The sequence below is a fragment of the Dreissena polymorpha genome, chromosome 12, assembly GCF_020536995.1.
Source record: "Dreissena polymorpha isolate Duluth1 chromosome 12, UMN_Dpol_1.0, whole genome shotgun sequence".
NCBI lineage: Eukaryota > Metazoa > Mollusca > Bivalvia > Myida > Dreissenidae > Dreissena > Dreissena polymorpha.
This window is the reverse complement of record NC_068366.1, coordinates 162,501-175,617: the sequence shown is the minus strand read 5'-3', so window position 1 is coordinate 175,617 and position 13,117 is coordinate 162,501. Positions and strand designations below refer to the sequence as shown.

Below are 13,117 nucleotides of genomic sequence, written 5' to 3'. Positions count from 1 at the left end.
AACTTCGTGTGTTTTAACGCCATTCATTGGATGAATAATATCGAAATGACCAATCAATGCTAAGCTTTCATCATCATCAACTGTTAAGGAACAAAATACATATTCGCGACTGTAATTTTACTATCACGTTAACAAAATGAGTTATAAAATAGAGAGAGAAGAGGAAAATGACAGCGATGATATGGACGAAGATATTGACAGTTCTTGTTTTACACATGTTTCATTTGACAGCTCTGGTGACACGCAAAATATGTATATTTTCGGAAATCCCAAAAATGCCAGTTCGACTTCCATCCAGTCTTTTGACAGTTACAGTCTGATTGACAATGACGACAATGAATGTTCAGGGTGAGAACAAGCATTATCTGTTTGCGTTACTAGTAGCCAGTGACTACTGAAATCTCTTATTGGTAGCTGAAATAATTCGCGTTCAGAATAAATCTGAACGCTGAAACTCCGGTCTGTAAAAACCATAACGAAAAATAAATACAATACTATTATGGTAATTACAGTTTTACAAGTGTATATAGCTAAAATCTACACGTTGTTTGACAAATATGAACTTAGATCACTAAAATTATCTGTATTTCATTCGAAATCATAGACATGGAACAATTATTTTCTCAAAGGCAACCATTTTGGTAGTTCTGGCTACCATAACTTTAAATGTCGCTTTTTATGATTTTTGACTGGTGCTACTTAAAAGTTATGGACCAAACCCATTACGTAAGTCAACCAGAAATTCCCGAAAAGTTGACAGTTAACAAAGACCGGTCCAAAACAGCTTTTAAATGCAGTTATTGACCCAAATCAACCCCTTGATCGGAAAGATTGACATCTTTCACATTTGACTGATATATTCTTTCACAAAATACTATCTTAAACATTTGAAATTTATCTTTTCGGCTCCAACATATCAAGAAAAATAGCGATGCAACAGACATTCTTGAAATGAAAATCTCTCGAGATTTCACAGTCATATGACGTTATTTCTATTTTAAGTAACATACCATGTGCTCAAGTGTTTTCAAATTCAGAATAACATTTCCCAGTATTTTAAATTATTCTGGCTAGTTTTGTAAACAAAGTGTAGTGTAAATACAAACTCTAAGTAAATATTATTTAAAACTACCCGATTAACACTGAAATCAGTCTTATAATCCACCAGACGTAAGTTGTTAATCACAAAAAATAGATTTCAGAAAACGTAAGTGATGTTTCAGCAAAAAATGTCAAGGTCCATCCGAAAGTATCCAAACGAAAACTCGTCACCTGACAAAGTGACAATGGCGTCAAAATTGTGAATTTCAGACTGTCAGATAAGAGTTATTTTCATCTATTGTAAGATGCATTTAAAACATTTGAACCTTAAAATATTCCCTGATGCAGTAATTAATATTTATTCACCAATATATGAAGAAATGTATCCAAGAAAATGAGCTTTCTTTGATTTATAGCGTGACATAAATATGTTACGACTCTCGTTGACTTTCGATACGGGATTCCCTTCAGCGTACAGGTCTGTCAATACTATATAAACTGTACGCTGAAGTTTCTTTAGCTACCATTTTGGCATTGTTGTTGTTGTTGTTATTTTGTACCATTAATACTTGTGGGGTATTTCGTTACTGTCCAGGGCCCTCAATCTATCAAATCTGCCCCCACCTGAAAAGTTTTTTTTTTTCCCCAAAAACTGATTTTTTCCCCCTCAGAAAATGAGAAAAAAATTCGCTGATTTATAGTTGAAAATTGACTCCAATATATCACTGTCCGTTATATTGCGTTGTCCAATATATCACAAATCGGCTCTGGTTATGGCTCCCAAAAATGTGATGAGCATAATCAGATAAAATCGGGTACAAGCTAGTATTTAACCCTTTTTTCACCCACTTTAATTTTCTGTTTAATCTGACATTCATAATCCAGTTTTGACCAGATTGTTTGGTGTCATTGTACATCACTGTAACACCTGTGTACTGCGATAAACAATAACAACACTGGCCAAACATCACAGGTCATGTCGGGTGTTACCATTCTCTCTTGAAATTGCTTTGAACTGCCGAAACGCACTAGTGCACACATAAAGGTGTATACTATTATAACTGTAAATGTCACAAGTCAATACTGACCTATCTCAACAATCTTTGCGCATTAGATACAATGTAAACTACTTGCTTTTAATTTAGAGGTAAATCTCTCTCAGTTTGTCAAAATGCACTACTATTAAATGTAAAGCCCATGTTTTCCATGAGGATAAGATGACGTCATTTTGTACATTGGGGTCTTATTTGTGCATGCTTTCTTGAACAATAAAACTTGGCAATTGTTTTCGGATTACAAATTTAATTATACGCATTTGAATACTTACATGGAATAATATTTTGTTTTATACCAATGAATAACATGGATATAACACATACTTCAATGAAATAGGTAAATAGTGTGTTTTGAGATTGCCAAGCTATGCTAATGCATACATATACATGCATGAATAACCTGACAATTTATATCGCGCGCCGGATATATCAAAGTCGTGATCTTTGGACCCCTTCAACCGCAATATATTGGACTTTTAAATAAGATTACTGTTATATAGATTGAGTAAAAGTACACCTTTCTGTCCTATAGACAATCACATATATAGAAATATATGTTTATAACAGTTCAACACAGTTGTTGTTTTTAGCTCACCTGAGCACAACGTGCTCATGGTGAGCTTTTGTGATCACCTTTTGTCTGTTGTCCGTCGTCTGTTGTGCGACGTCAACATTTGCCTTGTTCACTCTCTAGAGGCCACATTTATTGTCCAATCTTCATGAAATTAAGTCAGAAGATTGGTTTCAATGATATCTTGGATGAGATTGAAAATGGTTACGTTTGCTTGAAAAACTCGGCTGCCAAGGGGCGGGGCATTTTTCCTTATATGGCTATATATGGCTATAGTAAAATCTTGTTTACACTCTAGAGGCCACATTTATTGTCTGATCTTCATGAAACTTGGTCAGAAGATTGATCCCAGTAATATCTTGGACGAGTTCGAAAACGATGCTGGTTGGTTGAAAAACATGGTCGCCAGGGAGCGGGGCATTTTTCCTTATATGGCTATAGTAAAACCTTGTTAACACTCTAGAGGCCACATTTATTGTCCAATCTTGATGAAATTTTGTCAGAAGATTTGTCTTAATGATCTTGGATGAGTTCGAAAATGGTAACGTTTGCTTGAATAACATGGCCGCCAATGGGCGGGGCATTCTCCTTATATGGCTATATAAGGCTATAGTAAAATCTTGTTAACACTCTAGAGTAGATGTCACATTTATTGTCCGATCTTCATGAAACTCGGTCAGAAGATTCATCCCAATAATATCTTGGACGAGTTCAAAAATGATGCTGGTTGGTTGAAAAACATGGCTACCACAGGGGCCGGGCTATTTTCCTTATTTGGCTATGGTAAAACCTTGTAAATACCCTAGAGGCCACATTTATTGTCCAATCTTGATGAAATTTGGTCAGAAGATTTGTCTTAATGATATCTTGGATGAGTTCGAAAATGGTTACGTTTGCTTGAATAACATGGCCGCCAATGGGCGGGGCATTCTCCTTATATGGCTATATAAGGCTATAGTAAAATCTTGTTAACACTCTAGAGGCCACATTTATATTCCGATCTTCATGAAACTTGGTCAGAAGATTCATCCCAATAATATCTTGGACGAGTTCAAAAATGATGCCGGTTGGTTGAAAAACATGGCTACCACAGGGGCCGGGCTATTTTCCTTATATGGCTATGGTAAAACCTTGTTAACACTCTAGAGGTCACATTTATTTTCCGATCATCATGAAAGTTGGTTAGAAGATTTGTCCCAATGATATCTTGGATGAGTTTGAAAATGGTTTGGTTGCTTTAAAAACATGGCCACCAGGGGCGGGGCATTTTTCCTTATATGGCTATGTATGGCTATAGTAAAACCTTGTAAACACTCTAGAGGCCACATTTATTGTCCAATCTTCATGAAATTTGGTCAGAAGATTGGTCTTGATGATATCTTAGATGAGTTCGAAAATAATTATGTTTGCTTGAAAAAAATGGCTTCCAAGGGGCGGGGCATTTTTCCTTATATGGCTTTAGTAAAATCTTGTTAACACTCTAGAGGCCACATTTACTGTGCGATCTTTATGAAACTTGGTCAGAAGATTTGTCCCAATAATATCTTGTTATCTCAGGTGAGCGACTTCGGGACTTTCAGGCCATCTTGTTTGTTTTAAAAATTCCCCCATTTAAAAAAATTCTCCCTCCAAAGAGCTGCGGACCCCTTCCCCCAAAGTAGTGTGAGGGCGCTGCTGTCGATTCTAATACTTAGAGTTTTAATAGTTATAATTCTTCTTTTGCTTCTTCTTCTTATGATTATTATTTCCAATTTCATTTCTTACTGTTTTGCGCATATTGCACACTTAATTTTTTTTTTGTTCGAACTCAGTTACAAACATTGTTGAATTTTACCTCCAGTTAGATAGGGATATTAGATGTCGAGCTCACATTCACCAAGGGAGATAACATGAACCTTTACTATACAAGGATTTATATTGGATGAAACAAACTCGAAATATAGTTTATTAACAGGTAAATTTCGATATATTTTGCTAAAATCGTTCAGAACTGTAATTTGTGTTAATGTTTTGTTTCATTGGTCAACATTTATTCTAGTCAATAAATGCTTTATTCAAAATGAAGTGTTTAGTTTTCAAAGAATATTTATTTGTACAGTAGATTACAGATAAAGACAATTAATCTGGATCAAACATATTTTTGTTAAGAACTGTATCTGAAAGTTAGTATTATGTCGTCATGCATTTCACACTGCTGATACCTGAAAATAATGACATTCTCATTGAGTTAAATATTAAATTAAGTGTTGTGGTAAGACAAAAAAAGCCTACCTACCGACCCTCATTTTTTGGGGCATGTAACCAGAAACAAACATATTTTTTAGGCCTAAGTGATTTGTTATGTCTACTGCATGTCAAATCAGACTACTTGTTGTATTATGTGTATGCAAATTAATAAATAAAATAAATATGAAAACTTGCCTCTTATCATTGTGTAGGTAAATTTTATGGGCTACCAAATATTTTTACTGGTAGCCCGGTGGGCTACCTGAAAAATAAGAAATTTTTCGGACACTGCTAAATATATACTATTTAGGCAACGTTCTTTCATAATAGTCACAAATATGTGTGTATTTAAATTCAGGAGTGATGCTACCGAAATTCTTGTCGGAACTCTGGCTATTAAAAAGATATAGTGGACTATTGACGCCAAGAGTCTGCCAAAGCAAAAATCATTTAAAGACTCTATGGCGGCAATTTGTATTGACTACTCTTATTGGATACTAAATTCTCAAAATTGCTACACAATTTTATGTAGGTCGCGGAAGTGTAGTGGATGAGGTGTCCGCCTATAGTGATCGGGAGTTCGTGGGTTCGCTCCCTACTTGGGGAGCATTCTCATTATCTCCTCCATAGACACCAAGTACTGGTTTTACCCAGGAAACAGACTCGAGAATGTCCATTATACTCCATATCTGCCTATAATGCTCTATGGCTGTATACATAGATAGTTTTCTTATTTTCTCACTAAGGGTATCCCGTTTACAGATTTTTCTAAACGTTTAAACGAAATGAAATAAACGAAACGATACCGTTTAAACGGTATCCATACGTCCGTTTTAAAAGCATCAGGGCCATCACATTTCCAAACTGAAAGTAGTGATTATTTCCGGAAGTTATATTTAGTTCATAACCCATTCGCACAATGACGTCATATTAAAACCAACTGTTCTCGTCGTTCTCTAACCATTTGGTTACGCGTTTTCTACTTACAAGCGGTTATATTTTGTAACAAAGATGAATTAATATTTAACCCACATTTCTTCAATAAGAGTACACCGGTGTTAATTGTTTTTATTGTTTTACTTTACAAGATGTACATCAAAACGAGTATCTGTTCATTAAATTAAAAATGAATGCTGATGAATAAACGGCGGGAAATTTTCCTCATGCACTTCATGCCGACGCGCGTTGAATGTTCAAGACGATTAGGGGCATGATCATGCAAGAAATAGCGGGAAACTTTTCCCGAGCACTTCGTGCCGATGCGGTTTATATTTTCAAGACGTCTAGGTCGTACAGGTGTATTGTTATGTCTACGGTACTGTGAATAAGGGCCATCTGGCGCACGTGATACAAATACGAGTCTTTTTCAGCAGCTTTTAATGAGTTTTGCAACATCGTAATGTAATGAACTAAAATGGATTCTGTTGACATTGACTGTCGTTTAAACGTTTACTGTTTTTGTAAACGTTTTTGAGCAAAACACGAAACGCCATCGTTTAAACGTGATACCCTTATTTTTCACACTATTCCGATATCAAACAAATGCAACCTGTTCAATCCACCAAAGAGCTATAATGTATTCAATATACACACAATATTACATGTCAATGTTTTTTAAAGTTTAAATTCGGGCCAGTATTCAACCCCATTCTCAATGGAAAAAAAACTATATATTTCCCAAATGGGACCTAAAAATTCCCAAAATAAATCACTGCATGTTGCAAAAGATTTTATTGATTGCATTTTTTAACAAACATTTGTTTGGGTGATCACTTGTTCTTTCCAGGATGTCCCCCAAAATATTAAATGATCATTGCAGGGAACATTAAAATGGGTAATTATTATGGATATTTAATACTTGTCACATTTTTCAAATAATATGGCTATTCCTGTATTCCAGCTCAAGTACAAAACTGTTCTATTAAGATTGAAGAGATGCTTAACCTGTCTGTTCTGTTTAAATGCTTAACCTGTCTGTTCTGTTTAACAGACTTGAATTTTACCATAAAAACACAAATACATAATGACTGTGCAGAACAAGTGAATTTGAGTGACTTTCATTTTATTTAAAAGTAAACAAGCTTTAACAAGTGAACAGTTGGTATTTTAAAATTTTGTTGTGGGGATATATTCGTTTTTAGTAACCAATATTTATTTTGAATTTATATGAGTACTGTTATTAACCCATTTATGCCTAGCGTGTAGAAAAAAGGCCTTGGCAAACAGCGTAGACCCAGATGAGACGCCTCATGATGCGGCGCCTCATCAGGGTCTACGCTGTTTGCTTAAAGGAATTTCTGTAAGAAATATTCTAGGTATAGAAATAAATATACAAGACATCTCTAATTTTGGAAATAAAATGATCCAATTTAAGGGATGGGAGAGTCCACTAAGCGTAAATGGGTTAATAAACAAAAAGGTTCACGAATGGGTTAATCAATATAAGTCTCACACTGTCGTAATTCTCAATACATCCTAAGTAACATGAATCTTTTCTACTTAACGCTTTGCATGCTGGGAAATTTGTTGTCTGCTAAAATGTCGTCTGCTGAATTTCTAATACATGTATTAGCATTTTCTTCATTTTTTTTTTTAAAGAATACTATCAGAATAGCAAACAGTTTGGATCCTGATGAGACGCCACATTTCGTGTCGTCTCATCTGGATCCAAACTGTTTGCAAAGGCCTTCAAAATTCTGTTCCAGCACTGAAAGAGTTATTCAGATTTTTTTGTGACAACCTAAACATGTAGAAGGGAGGATCTCTTAAGTGACTTATTTATTTATGCTTTTTTAAAACTTATGTGCATGTTAAACATGTAAGTTTAGTATTATAAATGAGATGTGAAACATAAAGTGACACAAATTTATACCTAAATGTTTCATCAGCTATTTCATGTTGTGTAAAACCAGAAACTAAAACTGTCATAAGAACATTATACGCTGTAACTCAAATATAATGCAAATTATGAGCAAGAAACCCGCATTATAAACTTGCCTTGTTATAAGTCAATGCTCATATGCTATATTGGTGTTAATATATACCAGTGTTGTTTTTTTCACCATGAATGGAATGGGGCTTGATCCCTTCGGATTTTGAAAAATCAGGGTGTTTTGACCAAAATTGGAAAATAAGTGTTGCTAACAAATGCTTCAGAAATGAGAATTAAAGTGTTTTAAATACATGTGTTTCTAATTTAATAAAGTCTAACTTGTAGAGCTAGATGGGAGATCAACGTAATGTTGATCTAAAAAAAATCTTCAATTTGGAATTTGTAGGTCCCATTTGGGACTTTTTTCCATTGGGAATGGATTTTGAACAACAAAAAACAACAACAGTGTATAAACATTTGCCACTGCTTTATTTCAGGTATATTCAGCACCCTCTGTCTGATGACCAGATCTTCATGCTATATTTCAGGTATATTCAGCACTCTCTGTCTGATGACCAGATCTTTATGCTATATTTCAGGTATATTTAGCACACTCTGTCTGATGACCAGATCTTCATGCTATATTTCAGGTATATTCAGCACACTCTGTCTGATGACCAGATCTTCATGCTATATTTCAGGTATATTCAGCACACTCTGTCTGATGACCAGATCTTCATGCTATATTTCAGGTATATTCAGCACACTCTGTCTGATGACCAGATCTTCATGCTATATTTCAGGTATATTCAGCACACTCTGTCTGATGACCAGATCTTCATGCTATATTTCAGGTATATTCAGCACACTCTGTCTGATGACCAGATCTTCATGCAGATCCACCCTGGGGACCATCAGATGCCCGACAATCCATCGTACGCCACTCTGACCATAGAGAGCACAAATCCAGAAACCAAACACAAGGAAATCAAAAGGTAGGAGTCACAGGGCTACAAATTTGAGGGCCCCCAGTCGCCAACGCGATTATTACTACAGTGTTATATATTTTTAGCTGACCTGTCACAAAGTGACATGGTGAGCTTATGTGACCGTGTGATGTCCGACGTCCGTTGTGTGTGCTACGTGTGTGCGTCCGTCCGTCAACAATTTGTTTGTGTAGACAGTAGAGGTCACAGTTTTCATCCAATCTTTATGAAATTTGGTCAGAATGTTTATCTTGATGAAATCTGGGTTGGGATTGTATTTGGGTCATCTGGGGTCAAAAACTAGGTCAAATAATAGAAAAACCTTGTGTAGACAATAGAGGTCGCAGTTTTCATCCAATCTTTTTGAAATTTGGTCAGAATGTTTATTTTGATGAAATCTTGGTTGGGATTGTATTTGGGTCATCTGGGGTCAAAAACAAGGTCACTAGGTCGAAAACTAGGTCAAATAATAGAAAAACCTTGTGTAGACATAGAGGTCACAGTTTTCATCCAATCTGTATGAAATTTGGTCAGAATGTTTATCTTGATGAAATCTGGGTTGGGATTGTATTTGGGTCATCTGGGGTCAAAAACTAGGTCACTAGGTCAAAAACTAGGTTAAATAATAGAAAAACCTTGTGTAGACAGTAGAGGTCACAGTTTTCATCCAATTTTTATGAAATTTGGTCAGAATGTTTATCTTGATGTTATCTTGATTGGGATTGTATTTGGTTCATCTGGGGTCAAAAACTAGGCCACTAGTAAAAAACTAGGTCAAATAATAGAAAAACTTTGTGTAGACAATAGACCTGTCAAGAAGTGACATGGTGAGCTTATGTGACCGTGTGATATCCAGCGTCCTTTGTATGTGCGTGTGTGTGTGCGTGCGTCCGTCAACAATTTGTTTGTGTAGACAGTAGAGGTCACAGTTTTCATCCAATCTTTATGAAATTTGGTCAGAATATTTATCTTGATGAAATCTGGGTTGGGATTGTATTTGGGTCATCTGGGGTCAAAAACTAGGTCAAATAATAGAAAAACCGTGTGTAGACAGTAGAGGTCACAGTTTTCATCAAATATTTATGAAATTTTGTCAGAATGTTTATCTTGATGTTATCTGGGTCGGGATTGTATTTGGTTCATCTGGGGTCAAAAACTAGGTCACTAGGTCAAAAACTAGGTCAAATAATAGAAAAACCTTGTATAAACAATTTGTTTGTGTAGACAGTAGAGGTCACAGTTTTCATCCAATCTTTATGAAATTTGGTCAGAATGTTTATCTAGATGAAATCTGGGTTGGGATTATATTTGGGTCATCTGGATTCAAAAACTAGGTCACTAGGTCAAAAACTAGGTCACTGTGTCAAAAACTATGTCACTAGGTCAAATAATAGAAAAACCTTGTATAGACAATAGAGGTCACAGTTTTCATCCAATCTTTATGAAATTTGGTCAGAATGTTTATCTTGATGAAATCTGGGTTGGGATTGTATTTGGGTCATCTGGGGTCAAAAACTAGGTCACTAGGTCAAATAATAGAAAAACCTTGTGTAGACAATAGAGGTCACAGTTTTCATCCAATCTTAATAAAATTTGATCAGAATGTTTATCTTGATGAAATCTGGTTGGGATTGTATTTGGGTCACTTGGGGTCAAAAACTAGGTCACTGGGTCAAATAATAGAAAAACATTGTGTATACAATATAGGTCACAGTTTTCATCCAATCTTAATGAAATTTGGTCAGAATGTTTATCTTGATGAAATCTGGGTTGGGATTGTATTTGGTTAGTCAGGTGAGCGATTCAGGGCCATCATGGCCCTCTTGTTTAATTATATTTCTTTTTTAATTAAATTTATTTAAGCCTTTACCCCTTAGATACGTATTTTTAGCTCGGCCGGTTTCGGAGAAAACCCGAGGTATTGTCATAGCCAGCTCTTCGTGTCGTCCGCCGTCTGCGTCGTGCTAAAACCTTAACATTTTGTCAAGGTTTTGAACATTGGCTCTAAAATCAAAGTGCTTCCACCTACAACTTCGAAACTTCATATGTACCTGCACCTTGATGAGTTCTACACGCCACACCCATATTTGGGTCACTAGGTCAAAGGTCAAGGTCACTGTGACCTCTAAAAAAAAAAAATAATCTGACAAGCTTTCATTTATTCAAAAATGCACCTGCAGCCGAGCGTTGGCACCCGTTATGCGGTGCTCTTGTTACATATTTGTAGTCCCTTAGAAAGTTACATTTAAATAAAGACCTTTCTTACTAGATTCAAGTTTAAAGGCTTCATTTCCTACCCTTAGATACTGATGAGCAGCAAAGAGCATAAAACATGAATAGTCTGCGAGTTCAGTGAAAGGAACCCATGGGGGGGGGACTACATACATTTAAAGAAATGTTCTGAGGAGATGTAGACTGTATTCAGCAAGAGCTCTATTGTTTAGAACAAGCCTTGTCCTGTGTTTGTGCGTGCATGTGATGCAACTTGCGAGCGTGTCTGGACTGTGATTGTGATTCATTATGCAATTTTTAAATAAAATATTATAAATGTTCACCATCATAAGACGATGTTCATCTAGTAACATCTGTCTCACTACCTTAAAGGTCAAGGTCACACTTTTAATGCAATGGTTAAATATGGCCTTAAAACGGAATGTAATCACGGTTACATTATCATTCATATACATGTAGGTGCGAACACGGTTTTGTTTTATACACGGCATTTAAAAAGACAGAAAAAACCTTTTAGGGACATGGGTGTGAAATACATGTTGAAATTTGCTAATAATCCCATATTGCTATAATCGCTGTGAAGATTGTACATGTAACGTAGGAAAATCTTCCTCACCGAGTTTGATCGTGAACGCGGTGAATCACCGCAGATATTCTATTTATAGCATTTGCGGTGATAATGCTCGACCTAGCGTGATGAAACGCGCAAGATCGCGGTGATTTGTCACCCAAAATAAATAATGACCACCGCGTGTTGGAGATTTAGGCAAAAATTGCGGGTCGCTTAGTGTATTTTAAATAATTTACCACAAATGTGCATCATGTGGAGGACGCGAAGTGCATAAAAATGGGCCAAGCTTAAAGGTCCATGTCACAATAAGAGGTGAAAGGTCATGTCCAAACTTGAAATTGCAGGTACATGTAAGATGTCAATCACTGGTGAATAACAGTTTGTTTAGACTGTTACTTTATCTTTTCTCATGCACTTAATTTAATATAAAAAAAAATTAACAACATCGAGATGGTCAAGGTCATCTTAATTTAAAGGTCAAACATGTAACCACATCAAGATGGTCAAGGTCATCTTAAGTTTAAAGTTCAAACATGTGAATGCTACAGCTTGTTAAAAATTACAAGCGTTATTGAAAATGCACTGAACATGTTGCCGACAGACAGTTTACTAATTTCCTTATAATGAGTTCATCAGTTTATATTTGTTAGTACTTAAATACTTGCTAGAAAACAGGGAAATTGCATTATGAAATGAATGGCTATATTTAGATGAAATAAAATTGATATACATGTACATAATCTCTTCCTACTGGTATAATATAATTGACAGGTTATCACATGTTGACACACTAACTGAAAAATAAAATATTATTATGAAAATATATTATACTCTCAGTATTACAGAATTACAAATTTACATTTTCATTTTATGAATAGTCTGTTGCTTAATGTGTTATGTTGGATACAAAAACCAGTTTAAGAAAAGGCATACATGTACATGTACATCTTAGACCTTTATTAAATTGAACAATTGTATGGCAAATGCCTAGTGGCTGTTATCTGGCTAACTTAGCTTAACCCTTAACCATGTAGATAAGTATTTTAACGCATGTGTGATCACTAAGAAAGATAAAATAATTTAAGACCTTTCTTATTAGATTCAAGTTTTAAAGGTTTCATTTCTAACCCTTAGATACTGATGAGAAGCAAACAGCATAAAACCTGAACAGACTGCGAGTTACTCGCAGGCTGTAATGGTTTTATGCTGGTTGCAAAAGCCATTTTCAGTTCGCTTTTTATGGGGGAAAGGGTTAATGTATTCATGCATTAGGCTAAGTTAACCAGATAACATGACCGTTAAGTGTCATGCCAGATAAGCCTGTGCAGTCCTCTTGGTATTTTTTGTTTAAAGGAAGTGTCTTGCTATCAAAAATTTGGTATAGGCAGAAAGTGTTGTTCCTGCTTAGCCTATTATCCGGGACAACTCTTCATGCAAATGTATTAAAGCCATTTTTCCCAGAGCCAGGCTCAATTGTATTGCAAAACAAAAACCCGTTAATTAATATTTTTTCCCTTGTATTATACCTGCAGGTTCACATGTGACTACGCCGGGTGTCAAAGG

The 13,117-nt window shown here is 35.6% G+C and overlaps 2 protein-coding genes across 8 annotated transcripts in view; both read left to right on the top strand.

Moving 5' to 3' along the window:
* Positions 1–13,117, top strand: part of LOC127853479 (zinc finger protein 107-like) — a 274,428-nt gene that overhangs the window by 184,642 nt on the left and 76,669 nt on the right. The gene's annotated exons all lie outside the window — the stretch shown is intronic.
* LOC127853480 (zinc finger protein 107-like) overlaps positions 73–13,117 on the top strand; it is a 35,673-nt gene continuing 22,628 nt past the window's right edge. The window contains exons 1-3 of one of the 3 annotated variants that reach the window (XM_052388034.1): positions 73–348; positions 8,569–8,760; positions 13,087–13,117. The exon at positions 13,087–13,117 is cut by the window's right edge and continues 49 nt beyond it. In XM_052388034.1, coding sequence (XP_052243994.1) covers positions 137–348; positions 8,569–8,760; positions 13,087–13,117 — 435 coding nt within the window. In that variant the 5' untranslated portion in view covers positions 73–136. Of the gene's footprint in view, positions 349–2,328; positions 2,434–8,568; positions 8,761–13,086 lie in introns of those variants that run through there. The other 2 variants (XM_052388035.1, XM_052388036.1) reach the window with 2 other exon arrangements.